Here is a 26,368-nt window from a genome sequence, read left to right as displayed (position 1 = left end):
GACAAGAGGGAACAAAATTAAGGGAAGAGAGTGAGATGTTGGGCAAGGAAAGTTTTCTTTGTAAGAAGCTAGGTATGAGGAACAAGGCAGTCAAAATCGGCATGAAGAATCGAAATTGTCCTGGAAAATAGTTGTATGGTGCTTTCTCGCCAGGGGCTCAAGTTTAAAGGCCTAAGGCTGTTTTCTGCATGTTTTGGTTGGAAAAAAAAAAAAAAGACAACTGTTTTGTTCAGAATCACACAATAGAAGCACGGTGGTTATTTACCACACTCTGTTAATAGTCCAGCTTTGATTCCAACTAGAAGTTGTTCCTCTGCTTTGAAATCAGGGAAGACACCCTAAAATAATCACCTTGCAGATTGGAGATGATTTTCCTTTTGATTGAGATTATATGTTGGGCCAAAACAAGATTGAAAGACAAATTTCCGTGTTTGCTCACTCCGTATCTCTTCACTTTATTTTTGGCAACATTGCAAGGAAATAACGTTAAATTAATCACTGTGTGGTTTTGTGGATTTTTTTTTTTAACTTGGATGTTTTGGACAGGCTCCCAAAATACAGAGACGCTGTGGGCTTCCTTTGCATTGCCTTGCTCTTCAAATGGCATCTCTAATGTGGATTAAAGCCTTTCTTTTAAGTGACATGAGTGAGTCATGGTGAGTCTGGGACAGAAAATAGGAGTGGGGATCATGTGCATCTCACCTAAACACAAATTCCTCGGTTTCGTAACCATTTTTGCTTGGCCCTACTGGGCTTGTCAGAGGGCAGGCGCAGTAATTAGAAAGGAAGACTATCACAGATCCATACCTTGGCAGGTGTTTGCATCTAGCCCCTTATCGTGTGAGTCTAGGAGTTTACTTCTGGGGAGATGCCCTGGGCCGGGCCGTAGAAATGCTGAGAAAGCAAGTGGAGGGAGGCATCTTGTCCTCAGAAGAGTTGCTGCTGTGTGTTGAGAAGAACAACCACCTTTGCTTCTCCAGTAAGAATAAATGGGCCTGCAATTAGATTGTAAGCTCTGTGAGGGCAGGAACCAGTTGTTGTGTGTCTTTTGTATCCTTCTTTGTGCCTAGCACAAGGCTGGCGAACAGCTGGCATAGCCAGCATGCAATAAATACTTAAATGACTTGGTGGAAAAGAAGTTTTGGTTTCCCTCTGTCCATCTGAGGTGTGGCACTTAAATCGGGAGCTTTATGGAGCATCCCCCCCCTTTTTTTTTTTAACCTAAAACCTGTCTTCTGATCCTGGCCTTCCCTCCCAAGATGTGGGGAGTGAGCCTGACTCATGTGCCCTGCTACTGGTGGCAGTTGCAAGGTCGCACCTTACAAGTGACATGGGTTATGTCTTTTGTCATCATCCCCCATTTCAACTCAGAGTGGAAGCAGCAGCATTTGGGGGCTGCGAGGCTAGAACAGAGCAATCTTTTCCGGTCCCAGACCTGAACGTTTCCATCCTCTGGAAACTGGGTGACCTCCTGAACACAGCTGCTGGTAGTGAGGTTTCTTTTTGTCCTAATGGAAATGGATTCTGTCATTCACGTAAAAGGCAAACACACGGGAGGTGAAGTCATTCCCTTGGAAAGACTGGTTTGGTGAACGGTTTTTATTTCTCCCTCCCTCCCCCTCCTGAACATTTCAGAGTGACCAGTGGTTGGACTCTTGGCGGCGCTTACCCTGAACCTGAGTGTTAGGGGAGAGGGAATCTGCCGTTGCGGTTTCTGGAGCTGCTCATAAGCAAGAATTCCCTATCCTGATCAAGGCTTTAAGCCTAAAAGAAAGCAGAAATAGGTATGGATCATTCGTGTGTGTGAGTCTGTGTGTGTGAGTGCACACACGTGCCTTTGTGTGCTCCTCTGCGTGTGTGTGAGCCTGTGTGTGTGCAGGGTGGGGCGGGTGTGGACTGGGAGGGGGTGGTGTACTTTCAGGGTCCTGGGCCGCTCAATGTCAGGGTTTCTTTCCCTGCCTTGTAGGATGGGTTTGCAAGTGATTGTGATTCAACCACACAGGCTCCCATTCCCATTTTCTTGAGAGAGGAAGGTTAGCTTAGTAGTCATCTTCCCAGTTTAAAGGCACCAAAAGACATTTACACGTTCTGCTTGTCAGCCTATCAGAAAACCCCAGTCTGACAGTTTAAATACAGGAGTCCCAGATGGTCACTGGGAGGGAGGGAGAGCACAAGGCCCTTTGGTGCACCCTTTTTCAGAGAATATGATGAATGGGATTTAAAAAGGGCCTTTGGAAGGTTAACTGTGGGGTCAACTTCTCCCTAGAACAATTTGAGACCAGGTAGCAGTAATCATGCAAGAAGTGCAAAAAAGCAGAGAAGATGACCTTTTGCTCTCTACCATACACATCTTCTGGCCATTCCCTGCACAACTAGAGGAAAGGGGTCATGTTTCCAGAGAGATTGGAGGCTGTTTACTATCATAGAAATCAGAGCCTGGGAGCCAGGATTCCAGAATTCTCATCTAAGAACCCGAGGCTGGCTAGGTTGACCTTTATTGTGACTTTTTCTGTGACATTATGCCCATGCTCCAACACCGCTTAAGATCCTTAGAGTAAAACTTTTATTACTGAACGTGAATACTGAATGGCAATACTTCACATGACAGATTCTGTCCAAAGATTTTATGGATTTTATGAGATTTTATGATTTTATGATGAATTTGTGTGTCCGATACCATGCAGAGAGAAAGGGAAAGAGAAGGAGAGAGGGGTCATCTACGACTAATTTCTCGGGCGGGAAAATCGAAGACAAGAAAATAGAAATCAGTTGCTTAGGTTACCCTGTAAATCCACTATCATGATTAGAATTTGAATCTTGAGTTGTCTCTTACCACCGACACCTGTTTCACTCAACCCATATTTCTTCCTTAAGAAGAATTAGTGGTGGTGGTGGTGGTGGAGGGGGAGGGATATGGTAATCGGACCCTTTCTAGAAGGGTGACCTTTTTATTTTTCAATTTCTAAATGCTGTCAGAGGCACACCTCAAATGAAAGAGGGCTTTCCATTTAAGTTCCTCCTAGCCAAGAACAACAGCAAAAAACCTCACAAAAAAACCCCCAAAACTCCATGATTATTCCTGGATGGCCGAAAGAGAAACTTTGTCAGTAGCAGTTATCTCAAGCCCTTCTCTTATTAAGCCAAAGAGAATCCAAAATGGACAATACAAAAAGGATTTTTTTTTTTTTAAAAAAGGCTATCTTTCAAAGTTTTATGAGATCAGAGAAAATGATTTGCATCAAGTGGGGATCATTTCCACTAAGTGCAAGCCAAGCTCTCTTCACCTCTTACTTATTTTAGTGATTATTTGGCATTTTGTAGCTCCCTTCACATGATGACCTGCTTTACAGATCCTGCCTGTAGGGTAAATTCTCCCTACTGGCCTGCCCCCAGTGTCATGGCCTTAAGAGTTGGATTTTTCATTTAAATAGAATACAGAGAGGTGAACTTTCTGAGTAAGGACCTAGGAAAATTGCCCTCTCTGCTCACCCTACCTGACTGCTCCAGGTCTCCCCAGTTCTCTCAGAAGTCAAACCAAGATTGTATATTTAACCCATGCTAAAAGCAAAAGAGGAAACAGTGAGGTCTTATGTCCCCATGTTCCTCATCATATCAATGCTAGAACCAGGAGTCACCAAACAATTAACCTATTAATTCTAAGTTCAATTCTCTCCTTTGTCTCTGGAGTGGAATCCTCACCCCCAAATACCATTTTCTTCCCCTTTAGAAGAAATGATTTATCCATCAACTGGGTGTTAAGCTTCCTGTTTCCCCTTCCCAGGTCAAGGGCAGCCCAGGTGCCCAATTTCTCTCTCTCTTCACAAGGCACCACAAGCAATAGAGATGAGAAATTCTGAAGAACAGCCAAGTGGAGGAACCACAGTGTTGCAGCGTCTGCTACAAGAGCAGCTTCGCTATGGCAATCCTAATGAGAATCGCAACCTGCTTGCCATACACCAGCAAGCCACAGGGAATGGCCCTCCTTTCCCCAGTAGCAGTGGGAATCCAGGCCCTCAGAATGATGTGTTGAGTCCCCAAGATCACCACCAACAGCTTGTGGCTCATGCTGCTCGACAAGAACCCCAGGGGCAGGAAATCCAGACAGAAAACATCATCATGGAGAAGCAGCTTTCCCCTAGAATGCAGAATAATGAAGAACTCCCAACCTATGAAGAAGCCAAGGTCCAGTCCCAGTACTTTCGGGGCCAACAGCATGCCAGTGTTGGAGCTGCCTTCTATGTCACCGGAGTCACCAACCAGAAGATGAGGACCGAGGGACGCCCATCAGTTCAGCGACTCAATCCTGGGAAGATGCACCAGGATGAAGGACTCAGAGACCTTAAGCAAGGACATGTCCGCTCCTTGAGTGAACGACTAATGCAGATGTCACTGGCCACCAGTGGAGTTAAGGCCCATCCACCTGTTACCAGCGCTCCCCTCTCCCCACCACAACCCAGTGACCTCTACAAGACTCCCACAAGTTCCAGTGAATTCTACAAGGCCCAGGGGCCACCTCCCAGCCAGCATAGCCTGAAGGGCATGGAACACCGAGGTCCCCCACCAGAGTATCCCTTCAAGGGCATGCCACCCCAATCTGTAGTGTGCAAGCCCCAAGAGCCAGGGCACTTCTATAGTGAGCATCGTCTGAACCAGCCAGGGAGAACAGAGGGGCAACTGATGAGGTATCAGCATCCCCCTGAGTATGGAGCAGCCAGGTAAGAGAGTTCCCTTTCTGTCATTTCCTGGCATCCCCACCCAGCTTCTGCTGTGTGTTGGGAATCTGAAGGGAAGGAATGGGCAGGTGTTTGGTATAACAAACTCTGCAATGCATGGCTGGCCCCTGGCTTAGTAAATTTCCTGCCAACCTGGATTTCTAGCCTCTTCAGCCATAATTAGTGCTGTATTAACATTCTCTTGACCTTATAGGTTGAGCATGGCCCCAACTGCCTAATGGATGAACAGGAGCGCAAGTCTTGATTTCTACAGCTACATGCTGTCCTGTCTCCCGGGATTGTGAAGGAAGGGTCAGTGTTGGCTCTTCTTCTGAGTTGTTAAGCCCTTCCTGGAGGAGCAGAAGCAAATTAAATTGGACTTCAATCTGGAATAACCTATCGCTTTCAGTTATTCCCTTCCATAGTACTCTCTTCACTTCCTTTTAGGAATGAATCTTTCTGCAGAATTCCTATGATTCTTTTGGACACAAAACAAACACCTAGATAGTACTGTGGGGGGAACTGGATATGTGCAGGTTCAGATGTGACTTGCCTTTGATGTCCTTGCAGTTCATGAACTTTGGACTGTTTCATCTTTCTTCCTTAGAGCGTTTGTTAGTTGCCTGTCACGTTTTTGTGACATCTATGCGACATCATGTCACATAGAACTTTTAGTCAGTTGCCAAAAATGCAGAAAGAATCATATTCCCATGATTTCTTTACCACGTGTCATTAATTCAGGAGGACGGTTTCATATTGTCCAGTTATTCAAAAATGTACGTTTGCATTATTCAGAGGCCCATTGTGCCCCCCTCGCTGTGTCGACTGGACCTTAGGATGCCATGATTCTGTTTGTTGTTTCTTTTGTTACTGTTTGGGCTGTGTCTCTGATTGGTAGGAGTTCAGCATATGGGGCAGGGGGGAGGTTTGGACTATGGCCAAAAATGATGGCAGTTTTGTGTGGCATTCCTGCCCTGTTACCATGGACAATTATGGGTGACCGTGAGGTTTGAAGTCCCTGCACCTAGGGGGGCCCTTTCCCAGGTTAGGCCTGTGATCTCTTTGATGTCTAACTCTTCACCTCCTATCTCCTCACTTACTTGGGAAAGAGCCGCCTGGCTTGAAGTTCATTGGGTGACTCAGGAGAGAAGGCAGTCAGGGGGTCAACTAGGGTGAAGGTAAGAGAATGCACCTGGCATTTCCTGGTACTTCTTTTTTTGCCCCCTCCAGGTCCTGTTTTATAGCCAGAAGCAATTCACTTTGGGCTCCACCCATAACTTGGCCAGTTTAGGACTTTTTTCTTCTTAACCCAGGTTGATATCCTAACTTTTTTCAACCCCTTCTATACAGCTCTCAAAGGGCAGGAGCCTAAGTTCTGATAAGTGTCTTAGAACAGGATATGGGGTAACAGACAGGGCCCTTCCCGTTTAAATGAGAGCAAGAACCCGATTCCCATCTGCCCAATGAAACGGAAGACCCAGGGAGGGGTTGGTCAGTTGGACTGCTTAGCTTAGTGGAAACCCATCCAAGCCAGCAAAATGTCAATGAAGCTGGGGATTTTTGTTTTGCTCTTCCCTTCAGCACGGAAGAGTCTGTGGGACTCTGTCCCTTATGTGGATGGGCTGACGTCTGTTGCCTTGTGGGAGGGGGAGTATGTTGGCTGGGGTGTGGAGCAGAATCCAAAGCCCCGCTTAGTGCAAGGCCCGCCTTCCGAGGAAAGCTATTTTCAGAACTCATTCACCAGTATTGTTTGTGATCTGAAATGACTCCCACAGTGTTTGAAGCTAGATGGAAAAGCCCTTTGATCTGCCTAAATAAATAATAAGGAGCCCAAAGAGATTTTTTCTTCTTCCCTTACTGATTAAGCCACCAGAGAAATTTAGCTCCGTATATTTCACAGGAAGATACTTGTAGCTTCTCTTCCCTCCCATGTTATCTATGGAGCTCTCTCCCTATCCCCAGAAGCAGTAGAGCCCATGCTGATTCCCCTCTCTTGAGCAGAATTTTAATACACAGGTTAGCTCTGTAGTTTTTTTTCCCCCTCTATAGGGGAGGAACAGGGTACTTGATATGCTTGGTGAATAATCAGACTTAAAATGGTCCTCATCAGAAGATGCTCTGTGTGAAGTTTGGGTCTGCATCAGACAAATTCTGGCAATAAAATTTCTTTAGGACCTGGGGTGAGGGAGTGGCACCTATTGACAAATTACTGGTAAGGGGAAATAGTTGAACTGCTTTCCAGAAATGGACTGCTTTTAGGTGGTGACACATTTTTCCTCCTTTATTTCCTTGAACCAACTTGCTAGACACTTTGTGAGTACCTTTCCAAGTAACTGCCGCTAACATCAATTAGACGATGAAATTCTTAGTTCTTAATCCATAAATTACAGATCAAGAATGCACAGCAAACTCTTTGAACAAATTGCTGTTCAGAAAACCTTTGTTTGCTTTTAGAGGTGCAGTGAAAGGCTAGAGATTGGCTGTTAGAATTAACAAAATGTTATAAACAATTTTTTTTATTACTTCATCTTCCCTGTGCCCTCCTCCCCGCTTGAAAAATAAATATCCTGAATGCCCAGAACTCCAGATGGGAAACAAGGCCAAGCCATCTGAAGAATTAAAAAAATTTCTGAAGCTTTGTCTTTCTAAGTGCTGAGCCTTTTCTGCATCTGGGGTTTACGCATTTATCAACTGCTTTTAAAAATTAAAACCTTTCTGTTTGTAAAGCAGCCACTTCCTTTCAGTTGTTGAAATCCTGCCCAGATCTGAGGTTTCTTGAAATCCTTTCTTAGTGGAATCTAAGGGTGACCTAACTCTGTAGTTCAGAGCCGAGCTGGTTGTGCAAGAGAAACAATCAAGAATTTGCAGCCCTCTCCAGGATTCACAGATTCACGGTCACAGAGCCTGGGAAAGGCAGTTTCTGTGGGGAGAATAAATTGGGTTCCAGGCTGTTGGTGGCACCTGCTCTGGTGAGAGTGTGCATGTGTGGGTTTGCACACGTGTGGACCAGGATTGTGTGGGGTGTAGGGGTGTGGGGAGGGGGCGGGGGGTGTGTGTGACTGAGGAAGGCAGAGGCTCCCAGTGAGGTGGCAGGGTGGAAGGTGCTGTGTCAGCTCCATGGACCGGCTTTTGCTTTCCTTTTGTGTCCTCACAGGCCGTCTTCGAGAAGGAGTCCCTCCCTCCCCCGCTTTGGGGAAGGATGCTGATTTTGGTCCTTGGTCTCAGCCTTGCGTTTAGGCCCTGCCCTCCCCTTTTCCACCCAATCCTTCCCAAGACCCAGGTTGTCTTGGGAAGGAGCTGGATGAAGGGAGGGAAAGGCCCGGAGGCAGGTCAGGGCTTCCACGGGAATCACGTGATTCTATTGTCTGCTGGCAACTTGTTGTTCCTGGTTAATATGTCAGCGGGAAGCGATTCACACTGCTGTGCCGTTGAAGCACTTAGGGAGCGCGCCACTCACCCAGCTGCCACCTGGATTACTACTGTCCTTACTATTACTCTTATTATTTCATCTTGAATGTACTTTTGCTTCCTCTGACATTCGCCCCCCACCCTCTTCTGCATCCCTGCCATGCCTCAGTCCCCTCCTCTCAGGGGGAACTTCACAGGAGTGTTAATACAGTCCTGCTTTTTTTGTGGTGGGTGGATGCTGGAGCCCAGATGGAGCTGGTTGGCTGGAGGGCTTTCTCTTCTTTTGTGACTGCCCAAGCCTTGCTTCATGTTTGCAAACCTGCCAGGGACGGACTGCCTTGGTTTTCCCAACATCATAGTGCGCTGAAATCTGCTTTCTTTCCCAGGCTGGGGAGCCGAAGAGGGGCAGTTACCTTGTCTCTGTTATCTCTAAGTAGAGCTCAGAGTCATGCCCAGAGCCACTGCTGTGCTGGGCTTATCTGACTCCAGAGACCTCTTCCTGGAGACCTTGTGGTCTCCTCCTTCCTGAGGCCCCTGGGAGGCCATGTACTGTCCAGGGCATGGAAAGGCCTATCAGCCTCCAGGCAGGAGGGAGGCCAGTGGCCAGCCTGTTTGAGAGAGAGGCTGGACTGCTGATGGGGCCCAGAGGAGCTGAGGGGAGGAAGCGCATTTCAGAACTGGGCATTCAGTCTTTAAAAGAGAATACTTCCCAGGCCCGGGATTTCCAAATCCTGACAACAAAGATGAAGATTAATTTGGCCATTTTCCCCTTTAATTTTCAGAGCTGGATTGGAGAATATGAAATTTAAGCCCCTCTCTTCTGCCCAAGAGATCCAAAAGCCTTAACAAATCCAGTACATAATATTTTAATTCTAGGGATATATAAAAATTATAATAGTTCTTACTCAAAGAAGAGAAAGAGCGCAGTGTCCATTTGACCCTTAAGGAAACTGAAGATCCACGGTACAGAAAATGGGTTAAGACTTCCCCAAATAAATTTATAAGTAGCTCCTAGGCTTTTGATTGGACAAGTGTTTTGAACATTTCCAAAGAAAGGTAATATACAGTAGCAACTTTCCAGGTGTAATAATGGGAATCATGTAAATTCTTCTGTCCACAAATAGGTCGCATGCCCTCTTCAGTATTCAGCAATTATTGATAGTGTTGTGTATATGGAATTGTAAGAGTAGAAGTACGACAGAGGCATCCCTGGGACTGAGATACAGAACTGAGGGCTTGAGAAGATTTGAGGGCTCTGGCAAGCATCTGGGTTATTGGGGTATGTAAGTGTTTGGAGTGACTTTGTAGCCGTAAAAAAGCCCTTACAGTGAGGATCTCTTGTTGGGATAGATATGTGAACAATAATGATAACTGAAATGTATGTGGGAGGGATGTGCTTTAGCTTCTGGAATGCAAGTTAAAAGTTAATTGCTCCTAGTGATTTGTCCCAGTTCCACCATGTATTCTGTGCAATGTAGTGCAACGATTAAATGAATATCCCATAAGTAAAATCCCTAACAGGGTCAACCTATCTTACTGGAAGGTAGATAAGGGACTCTTTGTAATTCCTGTAGAGCTCAAAAATGAGAGGAGCCCAGTATTTTTGTAATTCATCGGTGACCTCAGGAACAAAACAGGCTCATGCAGATTAAGTAACATGAGCAAGGTTACACAGCCAGTAGGCAGTAGAAAAGGTCTCACAATTCTATTGGGATCCAAATCCCATGCTCTTAGCCATCTGTCTTCCCTGGATTGAGAAATATCAACTGTAGGACAAGCATCCACAGGATGTGGGAGTATATGAGGTTAGTTGGGCATGGGCTGGGGGGACGAACAAGCTTTTCGTCGTTAGTGTATACTTCCAAATATTCTTGCTGATGGTGGAGATGGTGAAAGTGATCCATTTACATACTGTCCTTATTTCCCTTAATGGCTAACAGTCCAGTAGGAGGTACAAAAATGGGAGAGCCATATTAAACAATGTACCGAAGTTCTCTTTCTGGAACTTTCTATAAGAAATCACTTGGGGATCTGAATATCCTTGTGTGGAAGTCAATGTATTATGGTAGTGGAAGGAGCAGAAAAATGGAATTTGGGCATAGGTTCTACCCTGGTACTACCAATAAGTCATTCTGTAATATCTGACAGATTGCTTCCTCTCTCTTGGACTTCAATTTCCTCATTTGTCCAGTGACAGAGTGGATTAAATGATTTCTTGAAGGCTTTTCCAGTACTTACATTTTGTGGTCAGGTCATTAAAAATAGTATGACAGTGTTGCCTGTAAATCCTCTCCAATTCTTGGTATCATCACTGCTAATAGACCTTATTCAATTATTAAGTGTAATCAACAATAATTATTTGGTCTCTAACATAATAAGGACTTACACATCCTCAAGTAATTTTCTGTGAATATATGAATTATGAAAGAGAGTTGCCAATAGCGAGCAGGGGACTAATTTTGACTGTGGTTTGCCATTTCCTTGTGGGCAAGTGGAACACATTTTCTGAATTTGACCCTTTACATGTGCTGACCACATACAGAATGTCAGAGGTTTTGTTTAAAATAATGATGTGAAAATTACCTTCTGGAAGACTCATGTATGTCACTCAGATTTTCACCAAGCGACCCTGGAGGTCACCTGGTTCCATCCTCCGTGGGATCACACCTCCATCAATCACTCACGGGTCAGGCCTGGAAAGGGCTGTGGAGCTCTTTGCAGAGACTTCCGAGTCTAACCCTGCCTGCTCCTCGTTTTGCAGGTCTCCTTGGGGGCGGGGAGCGGGCCCCGGAAGCCTCCTCATCTCACTTTCTCGTGCCCTTCTCCCCCCGCAACCCCCCACCCCCCGGTGCCACGGGAGAAAGCTTAACCTGAGCGTGTAAACCGTGTTTTCCAGGCCGGCGCAGGACATCTCATTACCACTGTCGGCCCGGAGCTCACGGCCTCACAGTCCTACTTCTTCCCTCACTTCTGGGGGTTCCTTGTCCTTGCTGCAGTCTCCACCAGCCACGAGATTGTCTCCTGCCCAACACTCGTTGGTCCCAAACCAAGGAGAGCACTCAGCTCACCTGCCTAGGCCTCAGCAGCATTTCCTCCCGACCCCGGCTCACCAGAGCGATCATTACCGGCTCCCTCAGCCCAGCCTGAGTCAGCCACAGCAGCAGCAGCACCACCACCATCACCAGCAGCAGGCCGGCGAGCCCTATTCAGCTATGCCTCGGGCTCAGCAGTCCTCCGCTTCCTACCAGCCAATGCCAGCAGACCCATTTGCCATCGTTTCCCGAGCCCAGCAGATGGTTGAGATCCTGTCAGATGAGAACCGGAACTTGCGGCAGGAACTGGAAGGATGCTACGAGAAGGTGGCGCGGCTGCAGAAGGTGAGGCCTCCGTTTCGGGCTAGCAGAGTCTTCTTTCAGTCACGTGTTGCCTAGAGATGTACGTCTCCACTCGCTGGTGCCTGCGTGACTTATACTCGGGTCTTCTGGAGTCTTGTATCTGAAGGTTAGATATGGACCAAACTGGAAAAAAGCCTGTCTTCCCAGGAGGAGTCACATTTTACATTTATGTGGGGGAGAAAAGAACATATTGGTACAGTTTTCCCAGATACCATAGCCCTAAAGAAAACGTAATTGTTTTCCAGAAGGCTGAGAAACTTCTTAGGGTCAAGAACACTGACAATGCCTGTGTAGGTGAGGGTCCTGCCAGCCTAAAGACCTTTTGTCTTGATTATATTTTCCCTCGTAACTGAATTTGGATCTTAAACTAAATTTGGATCTTAAATTAGATAATTCCCACAAACATCTCACCACTGAATTCCCACAAACAGCTCACTCACGATCACCACTGATCGTGCTCTGCCTTGTTCTGGAAAGGGCTTAGAACACTTTTCCAAGTGGGAGTTCTCATCGTAACTCTTTTTCAACACCTCTTTCTTTGCCTCCTCTTTGCTTTGGTTTTTCCCTGCAGCTCACATTCAACATCTGCTGTCTTTCTCTGGTGTGTGGGGGGCAGGAGGGGCTTAGCACCACAGCTGGGTGACAGGTGACAGCCCTAGGCTGAGGAAGTAGGAAAAGGAGTGTCTGTCCCATAGAGTTCTTATTCTTCCCTGGGCCCCTCTTGTCTCCTCTAGCTGGGACTTTAGCTCTTGAGTGCCCTAACCTAGGAACCTTAGCTCTTGGCTTCCAGTGGCTGTCCCTGAATAGGGTTATACCTTTGGCAGCCTCTTTGCAGCTTTTGTCATTGTGGATCTCATGTGGTTTGATCTCCCGACAATGTGAACTGTTCGGGGAGGTGAGGGTGAAGGTGTGGGAGGGAGGGTACATTGCCCTGTTTTGTTCAGCAACTCTGTCCTTAGGAGACACCCAGGAGTGGAAATTTCAGGGGCCTGAATGAAACTGAGAATTTATAAACACCAGATCTGGGTCCTAAAGTAAAGGAGGGCCTACTGTCAGCTGAGTATTTTTATGTAACAGAAACACCCTCACAGTGTGCCCAAATCTGGGTGGGGTATGTTGGGGTTCATAGAGGACTGTTTCTCTGTGGCTTTACCCCCAGTTTTCCATTTTCTGCTTCCTCCCATTTAACTATATGCCCCACCCCCAAATCACATCGGTGCAACAAATTAATCCTACTCACGCACTAAAAGCAGACTGGCCTGGTGTGGCTGATTGGGTTTAACTGTTGACACCCCTCCCCAAACTCTATTCAGGGTGGCCCCAGCCCCATCTCTGATGCAGTAATCAGGAAGGTGGGTGACAGGGAAGAGGAGTGGAACAGGATTTGTGGCGTTGTTCGTTGTTGCTTGTTCCCAGCGAGGGCCAAGATGCCTCCACCAAGTGTAATTGAGTGCTGGGGAAAGTGAAGGCTGACCCGATGCCGCAGTGGATTAGAGGCCTAAGTGGGGTTAGAAGAGGAAAAGGGAGATATGGGAGATACCAGCTGGTGATAGAAAAAGATACGGAGGCCCGAGGCTCATGAGGGGAATAATGAGACAAAAACCCACCACCACATCCCTCTTCCTTGCCTCCACCATCCCCAACCAAACTAGTGGGTCTGCCTTTCTATGACTTCTTTTCCTGGAAGAGCCTGTTGACAGATGTAAAACCCTTTTGGAGGGTACAGTATTTCTACACGGGGCGGGGAAGAGAAAGATTGGTACAGATCTCGGAATAGTACTCTGAACAAGGTGAGCAAAGGGCCTGCTTTCCAGGTGTGGCATTCATTCTGTGGGGAACTGGAAAGCCTTGCCGTCCGTCTAAAGGCTGCCCAGTTCAGACTAATACCAAGACTGCTCTTTCAAATGGAAATGTTTATTTTCTGTACCCCGCACTTGAATTTCATGCAAAAGCTTTATCAGGCCCAGGCCTTGCAGATCTTGTCTCTAAATGCCATTCACTACCAGTTTTCACCTTCTGTGCTGCTATCTTGGTGCCATCTGCAAGGAGAAAAACACTCTGGAGCCTGCTCTTTTCTGTGGTGTAAGCCTCATTTGTTTGCAGGCAGTCCTGCCTTGGGCATAATTTTGGAGCTGGGCAGGTGGAATCTGAGTTGTTTGGTAACCCCACCTTTCCTCCAGTCTCCCACTGGGGACCTGATAGTTCTCCCCATAAAGTACCCTGAGCTTTGTTAAGAAGGCTAGTGGGAAACTGAGAAGGAATGCAGAATGGCTGCAGGAGTCAAATTCAATTTGCAAATTGCTGAATAGGCCACAGGGTTTATTTATCTTATACAAATTATATGCAAATATCTCTGTAGTTATTTCATGTGCAATGAAGCTGTACTGGTTACAGAAAGACTCTGGAGTCTAATTTCTTAGTTTCTTCTCGATTCGCGCTGATTTGGGGCAAGACCCTTTCCCTTAGAGGTTTTGTGTGTATGTTTTATTTTTCTCCCCCCATTTTATAAGATTTGCAGTGGCATCATAAAACATAACTCCGATCGTGAATTTCCGTTCAAAAATCTGTACTGGTTTCCCACTGACTATGGGATAAAGTCCAAATACCTGGCATTAAAGCTTTTATGATCTGCCTCCAGTCTATCTTTACAGCCAGATCTTACCAGCTTCCCTCTTTGTACCCCACAGAGTCTAGCCAAATGAGACTACTGGTCATTCTGGGAATGCATTCGCTCTCTCAGAATAGAATACCCTTCCCCTCACCTCTGCTCATTGAAATCTGACCTAGCTTTTAGGATCTGACTCAAAATGCCTGAAATTGGTCTCCTCTCCCCTCACCCCAACCAGGAGTAACCTCTTCCTCCCTGTACTTTTGTAGCACTTACTTCTACTGCTCTGAGTAACGCATCCTTCTCTTGATTGTTTTACTTGATTAGATTGAAAGCTCCTTTAAGGGAAACAGTAATGTCCTCATTCATGCCTACATACCCCACGGGTATTTAAAAAATTTTTAAAAAATTTTTTTTATTTATCTGACAGAGATCACAAGTAGGCAGAGAGGCAGGCAGAGAGAGAGGGGGAAGCAGGCTCCTCGCTTAGCAGAGAGCCTGATGTGGGACCCGATTCCAGAACCCGATCCCAGGACCCAATCCCAGGACCCTGGGACCATGACCTGAGCCGATGACAGAGGATTTAAAACACTGAGCCACCTAGGCGCCCCTGCCCCCACGGGTATTTTAAAGATCTCTGTAAATATTTAGCCCTTGGTAAAGGTTTGTTAGAGTGAACTGAACCACTGGATAAGGCCGAGATTTCGAGTTTTTAGGGTTCGCCTCTGCCACTAACTTGATCTCAGAAAGGTCAGTTTCACTTTTCCCTGTGCTAAAATGGGGAGCGGTGTCCCTGTGAAGGCAGATAGCAGGGCAAATAGAAATAAACATGTGGGGACACCTGGGTGGCTCAGTTGGTTAAGCAGCTGCCTTCGGCTCAGGTCATGATCCCAGGGTCCTGGGATCGAGTCCCACATCGGGCTCCTTGCTCGGCAGAGAGCCTGCTTCTCCTTCTGCCTTTGTCTGCCTGTGCTCGCTCGCTCTCTCTCCCTCTGTCTCTGACAAATAAATAAAATCTTTAAAAAAAAAAAGGAAAAAAGAAAAAAAAAGAAATAAACATGTGAAAGCCCTCTGGACACTCTGAAATAATGTTATTGACATATTATATACATTATTAATCCTATTTTCAAAATTAAGAAAATTCTTGTGCAGAAATTAAAATCATTTATAACTGTACTTATGAAATTTATTTTCTCCTACTACCTTCTCTGAAGGCAGAAACCATATTTGTTTTGAACCTGAGGAACTCTCATGACCCCCTGATCTGGTTGCTGAGCTAGCTGAACATTGACTTTAGAAATCCTTCTGGGGGCGCCTGGGGAGCTCAGTTGGTTTAAGCGACAGGCTGAGGTCCTGATCTCAGAGTTCTGGGATTAAGCCCCCCCCCCACCCCGCCCCGCTTCCACCGTGGGGCTCCGTGCTCAGTGCAGCATCTCCTTGAGATTTATTCTCCCTCAACCCCTCCCCTGATCCTGTGCATGTGCAATAGATCTCTCTCAAGTTAAATAAATACATCTTTTTTTTTTTTTTAAGAAATTCTTCTGGGAAACTTTTCTTATCTGTTAGGCAGGCCTCTTAGCCATCTGTAAAGCCCTGGGAGAAGCTGTCATTAAGGATTTGCATATATCCTTTCAGACCATCTATTCCATTAAGCTCCTACCATCCCCACTATCTTTCTTTTTTTTTTTTTTTTTGGTCTTTTCCAGGTGGAGACAGAAATCCAGCGTGTGTCGGAGGCGTATGAGAACCTTGTAAAATCATCCTCCAAAAGAGAGGCCCTGGAGAAAGCCATGAGAAACAAGCTTGAGGGTGAAATTCGAAGGATGCATGACTTCAACAGGGATCTGAGAGGTGAGCGACTCACTTCTGAAGCACTGGCCAAGATGGCGAAGGGAAGGGCTGAGGAGCATACATTGGGGCTCTCAAGGCTTGTCCAGCCCACTTAGTATGACCAGTCAATTGCAGGGCATAGACCAGGCTAGGTTTTGGGGATGGCATCAGAACTTGGTCTCAAGCTTGCTTCATGAAAGTGGGATGTGCTGATGTGTTAAGCAGGCAGTATCCCCCCAGGACTCCTGGATCCACCTGGCTTGTCCCCACAATCTGTGTTGCCTCTTTCCTTTCTAGGTTTTGCAGAGGTCTGTCTTGGCCATGCAAGCTTGAAATAGTGATGTCCTCTGTTGTTTCTGGGACTCACTCCTTTTATTTTTACCTTAACATGATAATACTGGAGATGGTGAGAAAAGACCACCTTAATCACCTTCAAAACTGATGACCTTGGGAATGTTATTTTCTGTCTTTGAATTTAAAATGTCTTATTGATAAAATGAGACAACTGAACTAGATACTGCCCATGGTCCCCTTCTAGCTTTGATGTTACATGATTTTAAAGACATCATGATAACTTTGATGCTCTTTTTCCTGGCAAATGAAAGATGTCATGTATTCAGGGATAGATTCCTTCATTAGAATTAAGAATTTTGCACTTCGGTTTAGTGAGGGAGGGGCGAAAGTGTTAAGTGCTCACCTCCTCCTTCCCAACCATGGCTTAGATTGGTTTGGGGCTCCACATTGGTGAATCTGTGTCTGTGTCACCTATTCCCTGGTAACAAGAAGAAGCAGGCTTGTTTTGCCCAAGATCAGTATTTAGAGAGCAAACACCATGTGCTTGGAAATTTGTATATGGAGCCCTGTTGATTGTCTCTGAATTCCACAGAGCGTCTAGAGACTGCCAACAAGCAGCTTGCGGAGAAGGAATATGAGGGATCAGAGGATACTAGAAAAACCATCTCTCAGCTCTTTGCAAAAAGTAAGTCTGAAAGCTCTGGCAGCAGGTATTAATGTGTGGTTGGGAGCCAGATGTGTAAAAAGGTTACACAGATCTGCATATCCTTCTAGAACAGCCAGGACAGAGCAAATGACATCTAGGGATTCTTTTTCCTATTCAAGCATCTTGTTCTTTTATCCTTTGAGGCCAAGAAGGCTGCTTGCCACATTTAGTCACATCAGCATGGCTCCTTCTGTATTAAACCAGGGAAGCCCCTCGAAACCCTTGCTTTTGTCACGGCTAGCTGAAAAGGACCCTAGTGAAGATGGGGTCTCTTAATGTTGGAGGGATTTATTGTTGAAGGCTCTGTGGGCTGGCTGTGGTAGAGACGGGATTAACATGCAGGATGGTAGCGTTTGGAATACCTAATCCGCACCTGCGGCTCCCTTGGTTAAACACTCTGTATTATATCATATCATTCCTTATTGGCCAAGGGCAAAGGGAGCTAGAGGAGGACCACTGCCATGGCCTGAGCTACTGACTCTGGTTGCCCAGTTGGAGGATGTGGGGGAGGGCAGAGCTACGTCTTCCCCATAATAGTGTTTCCTTTGTCTGGAAATACTCCAAGGACCGTGACAATGAACTAATCCTCTTCTTTATCGGTCCCTAATAGACTCCACCCAGCTAGACAATGCCTCATTCTTTGCAGTTACCACAATAAAACCGGCAATAAAAACTCTGCAGTGGATTGAACCCATAGGGGGAAACAGATGAACTACCCTCACTCTGCATGTGCCCGTAATTGGTGCTGCCGACCCCCAGCCTCCCTCCCTGCAGCTCCCAGCTGGAGTAGCGCACCGAGGGGACTTGTCAGGCCCCATCTTTGCTGGGCCTCCACATGACCCTTTCAAGTCATTCCGTGCAGCTTCCAGTTCGCTTTTACAAGTTTGTTTGATCTTCACTTACAATATCCCCCTCCCTCCCTGGGTTGCTCTGTGGTGCACTGGCCTCAGAAGTGGGGCTTTTTTCTTTCTCATTTCCCTGAGCCTCCTATTCCTTTGTCGGTATGTCTCAGAGGGAAGAGCGCAGTTTTTCTGGTATAAATTGTTGTGCAGTTGCTTTGGGGGTGTCACGGTGCCCCTGGAAGCCGGTTGCCTCGTGGGGAAGGTGGTGACCTCCCAGGATAAAACAAATCAAAAGAGAAAATGTATGGATTCTTGCCCCAGGTCTGCTAGTTCATACCCCTCCTCCCTGTATGGTAATGGTATTTCAGGGGTCCTGGGAGCTCTGCTACTGGTTTATAAAATGTGGGAATGCAGTAGATAAAAATTGTATTAACAGCAAGGGGAAAGGCTGCCGCATGGTTCTAGACGGGAAAAATGGACTCTACTTAACAAGCAGAGAAGAGGGCATGACTTGTGGCCTCTTAGTTCTTTTTGCCTTTGGACATCGACAGGGTGCTGCGTGGATGGAACTGTGGTAAGAGGCAAGAAAGCCCTCTTGAAGAGCCTCCGTGGGGAATGGGGTCCACTCATCCTTGAGAGGCCAAACCAACACAACCCTAGGAGAAGGCAGTCTGGTTAGAAAGAGTTCAGAACAGCCTGGCCGTAAGCGTGGGTTCTGCTGTGTATTCATTGACTAATTGTAAGACCTCATACAAGTTACTCAGGCCCTCTGGGTCTCTTGTCTTTTCATATACAAAATGGGGAAGAGAATAACACTTTTCTTGCAGGGGAGTCCTTGTGAGGACTAAGAATACAGTACTTGGTAGGTAATAAGTACTCAATAAATACTCATTTCTTTCCAAGGTACAGCTGAATAGATATGTAATGTCAGAGTGGGGAGGGAGGTAAGGCTGCACTATTAAACCCAGGTATCATGGTCTCCAGAGGAAGGGCACTGTACCTCCAAATGAGAATCAGAACTGCTCTTTTGAGTTTTTGGTATGAGGTCTGCCCTAGTTAAAAGGGGAGGGACCTGGGGGCACCCGGGTGGCTCAGTGGGTTGGGGCCTCTGCCTTCGGCTCGGGTCATGATCCCAGGGTCCTGGGATCGAGCCCCACATCGGGCTCTCTGCTCAGTGGGGAGCCTGCTTCCCTTCCTCTCTCTCTGACTGCCTCTCTGCCTGCTTGTGATCTCTGTCTGTCAAATGAATAGGTGAAATCTTTAAAAAAAAAAGGGGGGGGGAGGGACCTGAAAGGCAGAGGGGATGACGACACGTGTCTTGGTCTTCTCTCCCTACCATGCAGTCCTGGACTTATACTTCAGTTGGAAAATAACGTTAGGAAAGAGTGGGATTTGGAATTTTACACAGTCTGTGAGATTCCATTTTTAGATTGATTTAATATACTGTCCCAAGATAATAAGGAAAACTCTGGGGGGCTCAGTGGCTCTTTTGCTAATACAAGACCACTTGAAGAAATAAAATTGAAGAAACAAGCCTGCCTGTTCTTCTGATGTGTGTGTATTCTTTCCATCATACTTTTCATCACACTTTTTACATCCCCTTTCACATTGCTTTTGCACAACAACCACTGTTAAGTGACTTTTCTGAATTTACATCGCAAGTTGGTGGTAGAGCCAGTGAGAGAGTCCCGATCTTGGGTATGCTGGTTCTTTCAGCTGTGTGTTAGACAATGCTTAACAATGGGTCTCATTGTCAGTTTTACTCAGGTAAGGTTTTGAGCCAGCTCCGGAGTGGCAGTAATGACAACTCTTGTCTTGATAGATAAGGAAAGCCAAAGGGAGAAGGAGAAGCTGGAGGCCGAGCTGGCCACTGCCCGTTCTACCAATGAGGACCAACGGCGACACATTGAAATCCGAGACCAGGCCCTGAGCAATGCCCAGGCCAAGGTGGTCAAGCTGGAAGAAGAGGTATGTGTAGTTTCCTTAAGTAGCATATGAGGCTGAGGTGGGGAAAAGCTGGGAAATCAAGGGATCAAGGGTGCAGGGGACTCCCCACTTTGGTGAACTGGCAGCTACACAATCCCCCAGTAGGAAAGTACCATCTGCCACTTCTTTTTTTTAAAAAGATTTATTTATTTATTTATTTATTTATTTATTTAAGAGCATGGGCTAGAAAGACAACACAAGTTGGGAGAGGGGCAGAGGAATAGGGAGAGAGAGAAACCCAAGCAGGTTCCCCACGGAGCGCACAGACTGACTCAGAGATCCATCTCACAACCTGAGCCAAAATTATGAGTCGAACACTTAACTGACTGAGCCACCCAGGCGCCCTGCCATCTGCTACTTCTAGTTATAGCTGTGCTGATGTGAGTGGACTTTGATTTCTTTTCTCTTCTCTGCAAGTTCCTTTGGCTCCAGAATAGAAAATCACCAAGGTCAAGGAGCAATTTCCATTTGCTCATTCATCTAAGAAGCTAGCCACCCCCCTACAAGTTCTCACTGTAGACCTAGCCTTACTTCAGGCCTGTGACCGATATATACTTTTTAATTCCTGCCCTTATAGGGCTTTAAAGCTTTTTTTTTTTTTTTTAAAGAAGGGCTAAAAAATGATTCCATAATTTTAAAGTACTCCGGGGATCTTAACATCAAAATGGTCCTTGTCTTCCCATACTCAGTGGGAATTTGGTCCCCTTAGGTGAAAATTAATAAGATAAATGAAATTTGATGGCTATGCCCCTTGTCCTAGGATTTATTTTACAGATTGGTTTTGAAATAGAAGCAGTCTCAAACAGGATGGGACCCAGGGACAATTTACAGTTCGTGGCAGGCCACGAGCAGTGCCTTGGCTCTTCCTGGCTAGGTTGTAGAATGTAGGTATGTGGTGGGGTAAAATTGTCACTTTTTTTGTGTGCAAGGATGGAGTCTTTCTTTGACAAATACAGGGGCTCCCAACTACTAAGCATATGATAAATACATATCTGATTAGTCTTGATGTAGATGTTACTCGATTACAACACTGAACTGTGTTCATGTGAAATACAGGCAGTGTTGCTGCTGGCCTGTCACTAATTAACCTTGCCTGTCAGCTGTCATTGTATTGAAGTACTACTAAGTCTTCGATGTTTTATACTTCAGGGAATGGGTGTGTTCCAGCGAAAATTGATGCCAAAGTGTAACGTGGTGAAGAAAATTTCATATCTCACTATCTCTTCTAAAATTTGAATTTTGTTTTAAGAGGAAAAAATAGCCTCCATTGTAACATTGGAAGCCTTATAAACTGGAGACCAAAAAAAAAAAAAAAAAAAAAAAAGTGTTTCGTGACCAAGCCCTCAGCACTGTAGCTCTTTTATGTATGAGCTCTCCTTTCTGCCTGCCTTCATTGCCTGCTGCTCCTCCCTCAGTAAGAATGGGTCTAGTTCCTAGAGATCTGACTTACAGATACCCTTTGGTTTTGGGGGTAGGGATTAAAATGCTTTTTGGAGGGCACCTGCATGGCTTAGTCAGTTGAGTGTCTGACTCCTGATCTCAGCTCAGATCATGATCCTCAGGGGTTTTGAGATGGGGCTCCAAGCTCAGCGGGAGTCTGCTTGAGATTCTCTCCATCTCCCTCTCCCTTTGCCCCTCTCATTGCTTGCCCCCTGTCAAATGAATAAGTATTTTTAAAAAATGCTTATGGGTTGTGGGTTCATAGATTTCCACTAGGTAATGTCACCTAACCTGTATTATCCTAGACCTGATTTGCTTAATCATTGAACTTCAGGTTGGATAAATCGGGCTCATGTCCTGCTTCTTGAGCTGTCTACATGAGAAATACTGCTAAGTTTCTTTATTGAACATGAGGAATGCTTGTATATGTCTGGTATCCAGACCTAAGGAGCACACCCTTGAACCTTTTGCTATACCTCATTAATGCTTTTCCTTCCCCTTTGTGTGAGGAAATCACAGAGTAAATTACAGGACAAGGATAAGACTGTATTCTTTGAGAGAAGGGAAAACTGAGAGACTGGCTGAGAAGTAGCTTGCTGGTGGTCACATGGCAAGTCTTGGGTAAAGCCAGGAATAAAACTGGAATCTCATGACTCTTCATTCCCTACCCTTGCTGCTTGTCTCCCTGTCTGAATCATCCTTTGGTTCTATTCCCAAAGACAAAATGTGGGCGCTTGTTCAAATTTAGTAACCCCTGCGTCTTTTCATTTAAAAAAAAATTTTCACTCATAGGGCCCCTCTTTTTCAACCAGACTGTGAGGAGCTTGTCCAGAGTGGTTTGAGATTGGGCTGTATACACAGCCCTGCTAACCCTCCAGGATGGGTGCCCATCCAGTAGGAGGTAAATGGGGACAAAGACTCTGCAACTATCTTGGTTTGCTGTGTCCTAGGCCTCAGTGGTAACTGGTGGTTAATCATGAAAATAATATACAATATACATCTAAGGAGAGGATGTTAATTTGTAGTTCCCACTGGGCAGCCCTCACTGCAACAGTTGCCTGAAATATATTTCTGGCTTCTGAGGCTTTTCTGGGCGTCCGTTCCAGAGATTTTTAGGATTTAGATTTCTAGGGCCCTGCCCCCAAAACACACAGATTTATGATTTAAAGAAGAAGTTCTGAATATTGGGCTAGGTTTCAGTCATGGCACCTGGTGGCCAGGTATCTTAAATGAGCTCATTGATTATTGTTAATTTTTAGTCTTCACCCAACTTGGACTTCTGCTCAGAGTCTGATTGTTGGGAAATCTGAGTTGCTGTTGCTAAAGGAGGTGCAACATTTGATGGGCCAAGAGCCTTCTACCCAATGGAATCACAAAGGCAGAGGTCGTGTAATGTCTCCCAGACACTTAAGTGTGGTCACCTCTAGCACATGTAGGGGCTTGAAACCATGTCTCAGGAAAAATCCACTGATTCTTATTATCTTTTCTGTCTTAGCAGCCTATCTGACTTTGGTTTGCACCTGGGTGGTGGTTGCCTTATCTCCTTTACAATATTCAGAGGAAAACATTCTTTATCCTTAATCTCAAATACAGGAATTGATTATTGAACTTCCACTCACCTGCTGTGACTCAACCTCCATTAGGCTTCTTCTGTCTGGGGTAAAATTTTTAAGTATGGAACATTATGGAAGGTAGCTCTGGAACTAATCTAGTAAGGAATCTTCAGTGTTCACAAAATTAGTTAACATCTCTAAATCGAGGAGGGTATTCAGGAGTAGAAAATGTAGTTCTCTATCTGGAGATAACTCACATAAAATCATTTTTGAAGACAGAGGGATATGTCAAATATTAGCTATGTCTCCTATAAACAGAGAATTTAATTATGGCTTACAAATGGTACCATTACTGTCCCTTAGAAGTTCTTCCAAGAGAAACCTCTGTAGTCTACTTAGCAAATGAGAGTTAGGGAAACTTTTCCCAAATTAAGTAGTTGGTCTAGGGAGTATTTTCTTAGCCTACTAAGTATAATGTCAGGTCAATACATATATCGAATTATTATGTTGTATACCTGAAACTAATAATAATGTTATATGTCAAATATATCACAATTAAAAAGAAGAAGGCCAGGGAAAGATTATGACTAGTTTAATGATCCAAGGACCCTTGCATGTATTTATGTCTTTCTGTGTATAAAGTTCTCATTTAGATGCTCTTCAAATACATTTCATTTTTCTAATCCCATTAAGTCTCTGGCCCATGGTACAATTCACTGTGCTCTAAGCTTTATACAGAAATGTGCCTCAGGCTTACAGAGAACCCTTTCCCACAATCACAGCTTCTTCCTCTTCCAAGCTCAGCAGAGATTCTCTGATGGACCTCGCTCTGTTGACATCTGGGGAGGTATCTTGCTGGAAGGGGCTAGCACTTTTACTACAGGAGAGACCTGGTTTTTCAGTGATTCACTATGACCCAGGTCTTGCCTTCAATCTGCGGCGATGCAGCCACTAGCAGCCAAGGTAAATGGTGCCTTTCCATCGTTGCCCTTATCTCTGTGGACACATAGGTCATGTTGAAGTGGAGGCCCATTAAACTCCAAGGCAAAAGAACTCTGTTCACAACAATTATGGTATTCTTCCATGCAAAGGGACCTCCCCCAACTTCCCTCCCACCCCCAACACACGCTGCCACTAATTTGACCTCACTGGAGAGTTTCGACAGATGCCTGGCATATCCACTCACAAGGCTCAAGGCCGCCCAGACTTCTGGCTGGCTACTGTCTTATGATGATCCAGAGCTGAGCCACTGCTTGGGTAATTGTTTCAGGAATGGTGGGAAAAAGGCCCTGGCAAGATCAAAGAGGGAAGATGCTGCGGGTGGGCTGCTTACTGCGCAGAGGGCCCTGGAAGGGAGAGAGTGGAATGTGGGAGGGCTGGCAGAAAAAGTCAGTGAGCCTTGTTCTTTGGCTTTAGGCTAGAATGACAGCCACAGAGATTCAGGGAAAAGGGGCCCAAGTGTTAACCTTTTCTGAATTACCGTAGCTGGTGATGATTTAGACATCACACTGCTAACTCTTGATGCCCATGCATTTTCCAATGTCCTTTTGCTGCTCCACTCAATTCTTCAAAACAAAGTTCATGTTGTTTCCTTCCATTTCCACTGTTATTCTTTTATGGCTGATATTTTTTCTTTTTTCTAATTCCCTTGCTACTTACTTGATTTGTCATTTTGGTTTTAGAGATGGGCAGTTTTCTGCTGTCACACTTATCCACATAGTACCATAAGAAGGTCTCCTTTCCCAGTACTGGAGGAAGATGTACTAGGCATAGACATTTATGTTTCATCCAAAATCATCTCCAGACAATAGCGCATCGTGTGAGTAGGTAAAACTCACACAATAGTTACGATGCCTTATAAATGTGGATGGAAGATCTGAGGTTACTAATTATGTGTGCATTTAGAGTATTGATAGGAATTCAGATAAAGTACTTTATCTACCCAGGATGGATTTTTGGCTTATTTGAAGGGCATTTCATCTAAGGATGACATTTCCCATATTTATGGCGGTTTTGTTGTTGTTGTTTTGTTTTGTTTTTTGTTGTTGTTGTTTTTTTTTTTTTTTTTTTTTTAGAGAGAGAGTATTTGTGTTGATGGGGAGGGGCGGGGGAATCTTAAGTAGGCTCCATACCCAATGTGGAGCCTAACAGAGGCTTCAGTCTCATGACCTGAGATCGTGAACTGACCTGAAATTAAGAGGCAGACACTTAACCCACTGAGCCACCCAGGTGCCCTGGCAACATAGTTTTTTGAAGTAGGTATTGTTGCACCCAGTATGTTAAGAAATTATGTCCCCACCCCAAATAAAGATTGAGTGACCACTGAAAACTTGATTTTCTCAGTTTTTCCTATGATTTTCACTTTTTAAATTCCCAGATGGAAGCCTTGTATAATTTCTTTAGTCTTCTTAACAGAATGTACTTCATTCTCTTGGTAGCAAGTTTCTAGAGATGGTTTCTACTCTTCAGTTCTTTTAATATCCACCAGTGGACCACAGCCTCTTGGCAATAGACAGAGGCAGCTTGCTAATACCAGGGTAGTGTTACCAAATTACTTCAGAGGGAACTCTTACTTGGAGCCAGGGGCTCCTGAGTAAGGCTAAATCAAATTACACAGAAATTACTGAAGGCTCATGGAGCAACATATGAACTAGTTTTACAAAGGAGAAGAGCAAAGAAAATACACTTGAACTGTGACATCTGTGACATAGTGAGTGGAGTTGTGGCAATGGACAGGAAGATGAAAATCAAACATAATGAAGACTGTCCTCTATGGCACTGCACTTAGTTCTGTGTGACCAGTTTTAGTGTCTTCTAGCCAATGAAGTAAGTGTATGCCCATGATGGTGTTAGTCTAGCCAGTAAAATTGGCCTAACCCCTCTACCTATCCATCTGTATATATTTTTTTATTATTTATTAAGACTTTTCAGAGCAGTTTCAAGTTCCCAGGAAAATAGAAAGTAAGGTATGGAGATTTTCTGTCTATCCCCTGCTTCCGTACCTGCATAGCCTCTGCCATTATTAACACTGCCCACCAGAGAGGTCATATTTGTTACAGTTGATGAGCCTATGGTCACACATCAGTGATCTAAAGTCCATAGTTTATGTTAGGGATCACTCTTGGTGGGGTTTGGATCAATGTATAATGACATGTATCGACCATTATGGTATCATATAGAGTATTTTCACTCCCTAAAAATTCTGTATTCTGTATTCTGTATTCCTCACCCCCCTACATACATTTTTTTAACTTTTCAAAAACATTTCCAAATCTGTATTGTATCTCCCACCATGAACCTTGAAACTTTTGTCTTCTTTTAACAGATTAGGAAATTAAAGTGTAGACAGATTATATAGTTAGTGATAAATCTAGGACAAAGCCCAGATCTCTTAATTCCAAAATATCCTACCCTACACTTTGTCCACCAGTGCATACAAGCAAAAGGTCAGTGACTAAATGACTTCCTTGCAAATGGCTGAGACAAATGGGTAACTTTAGGGTCTGAGAAGCAATTTTGTATGTAGCCATCTTTTAAAAAATAAATTTGAAAGACGTCCACAGTTGTTGGAGGGAGGGAAGAGATGCCATCACG

At 45.1% G+C, this 26,368-nt stretch overlaps 1 protein-coding gene across 4 annotated transcripts in view; it reads left to right on the top strand.

Moving 5' to 3' along the window:
* Positions 1–26,368, top strand: part of AMOT (angiomotin) — a 63,216-nt gene that overhangs the window by 13,005 nt on the left and 23,843 nt on the right. For 3 of the 4 annotated variants that reach the window (XM_059157489.1, XM_059157491.1, XM_059157490.1), the window contains exons 3-8: positions 1,636–1,784; positions 3,782–4,715; positions 11,017–11,497; positions 15,830–15,974; positions 16,840–16,932; positions 19,618–19,763. In XM_059157489.1, coding sequence (XP_059013472.1) covers positions 3,844–4,715; positions 11,017–11,497; positions 15,830–15,974; positions 16,840–16,932; positions 19,618–19,763 — 1,737 coding nt within the window. In that variant the 5' untranslated portion in view covers positions 1,636–1,784; positions 3,782–3,843. The remainder of the gene's footprint in view (positions 1–1,635; positions 1,785–3,781; positions 4,716–11,016; positions 11,498–15,829; positions 15,975–16,839; positions 16,933–19,617; positions 19,764–26,368) is intronic. The other variant, XM_059157492.1, reaches the window with a different exon arrangement.

This window comes from Mustela lutreola, chromosome X (genome assembly GCF_030435805.1).
Source record: "Mustela lutreola isolate mMusLut2 chromosome X, mMusLut2.pri, whole genome shotgun sequence".
Taxonomy (NCBI): Eukaryota; Metazoa; Chordata; class Mammalia; order Carnivora; family Mustelidae; genus Mustela; species Mustela lutreola.
This window is presented reverse-complemented; position numbering and strand designations above follow the sequence as displayed.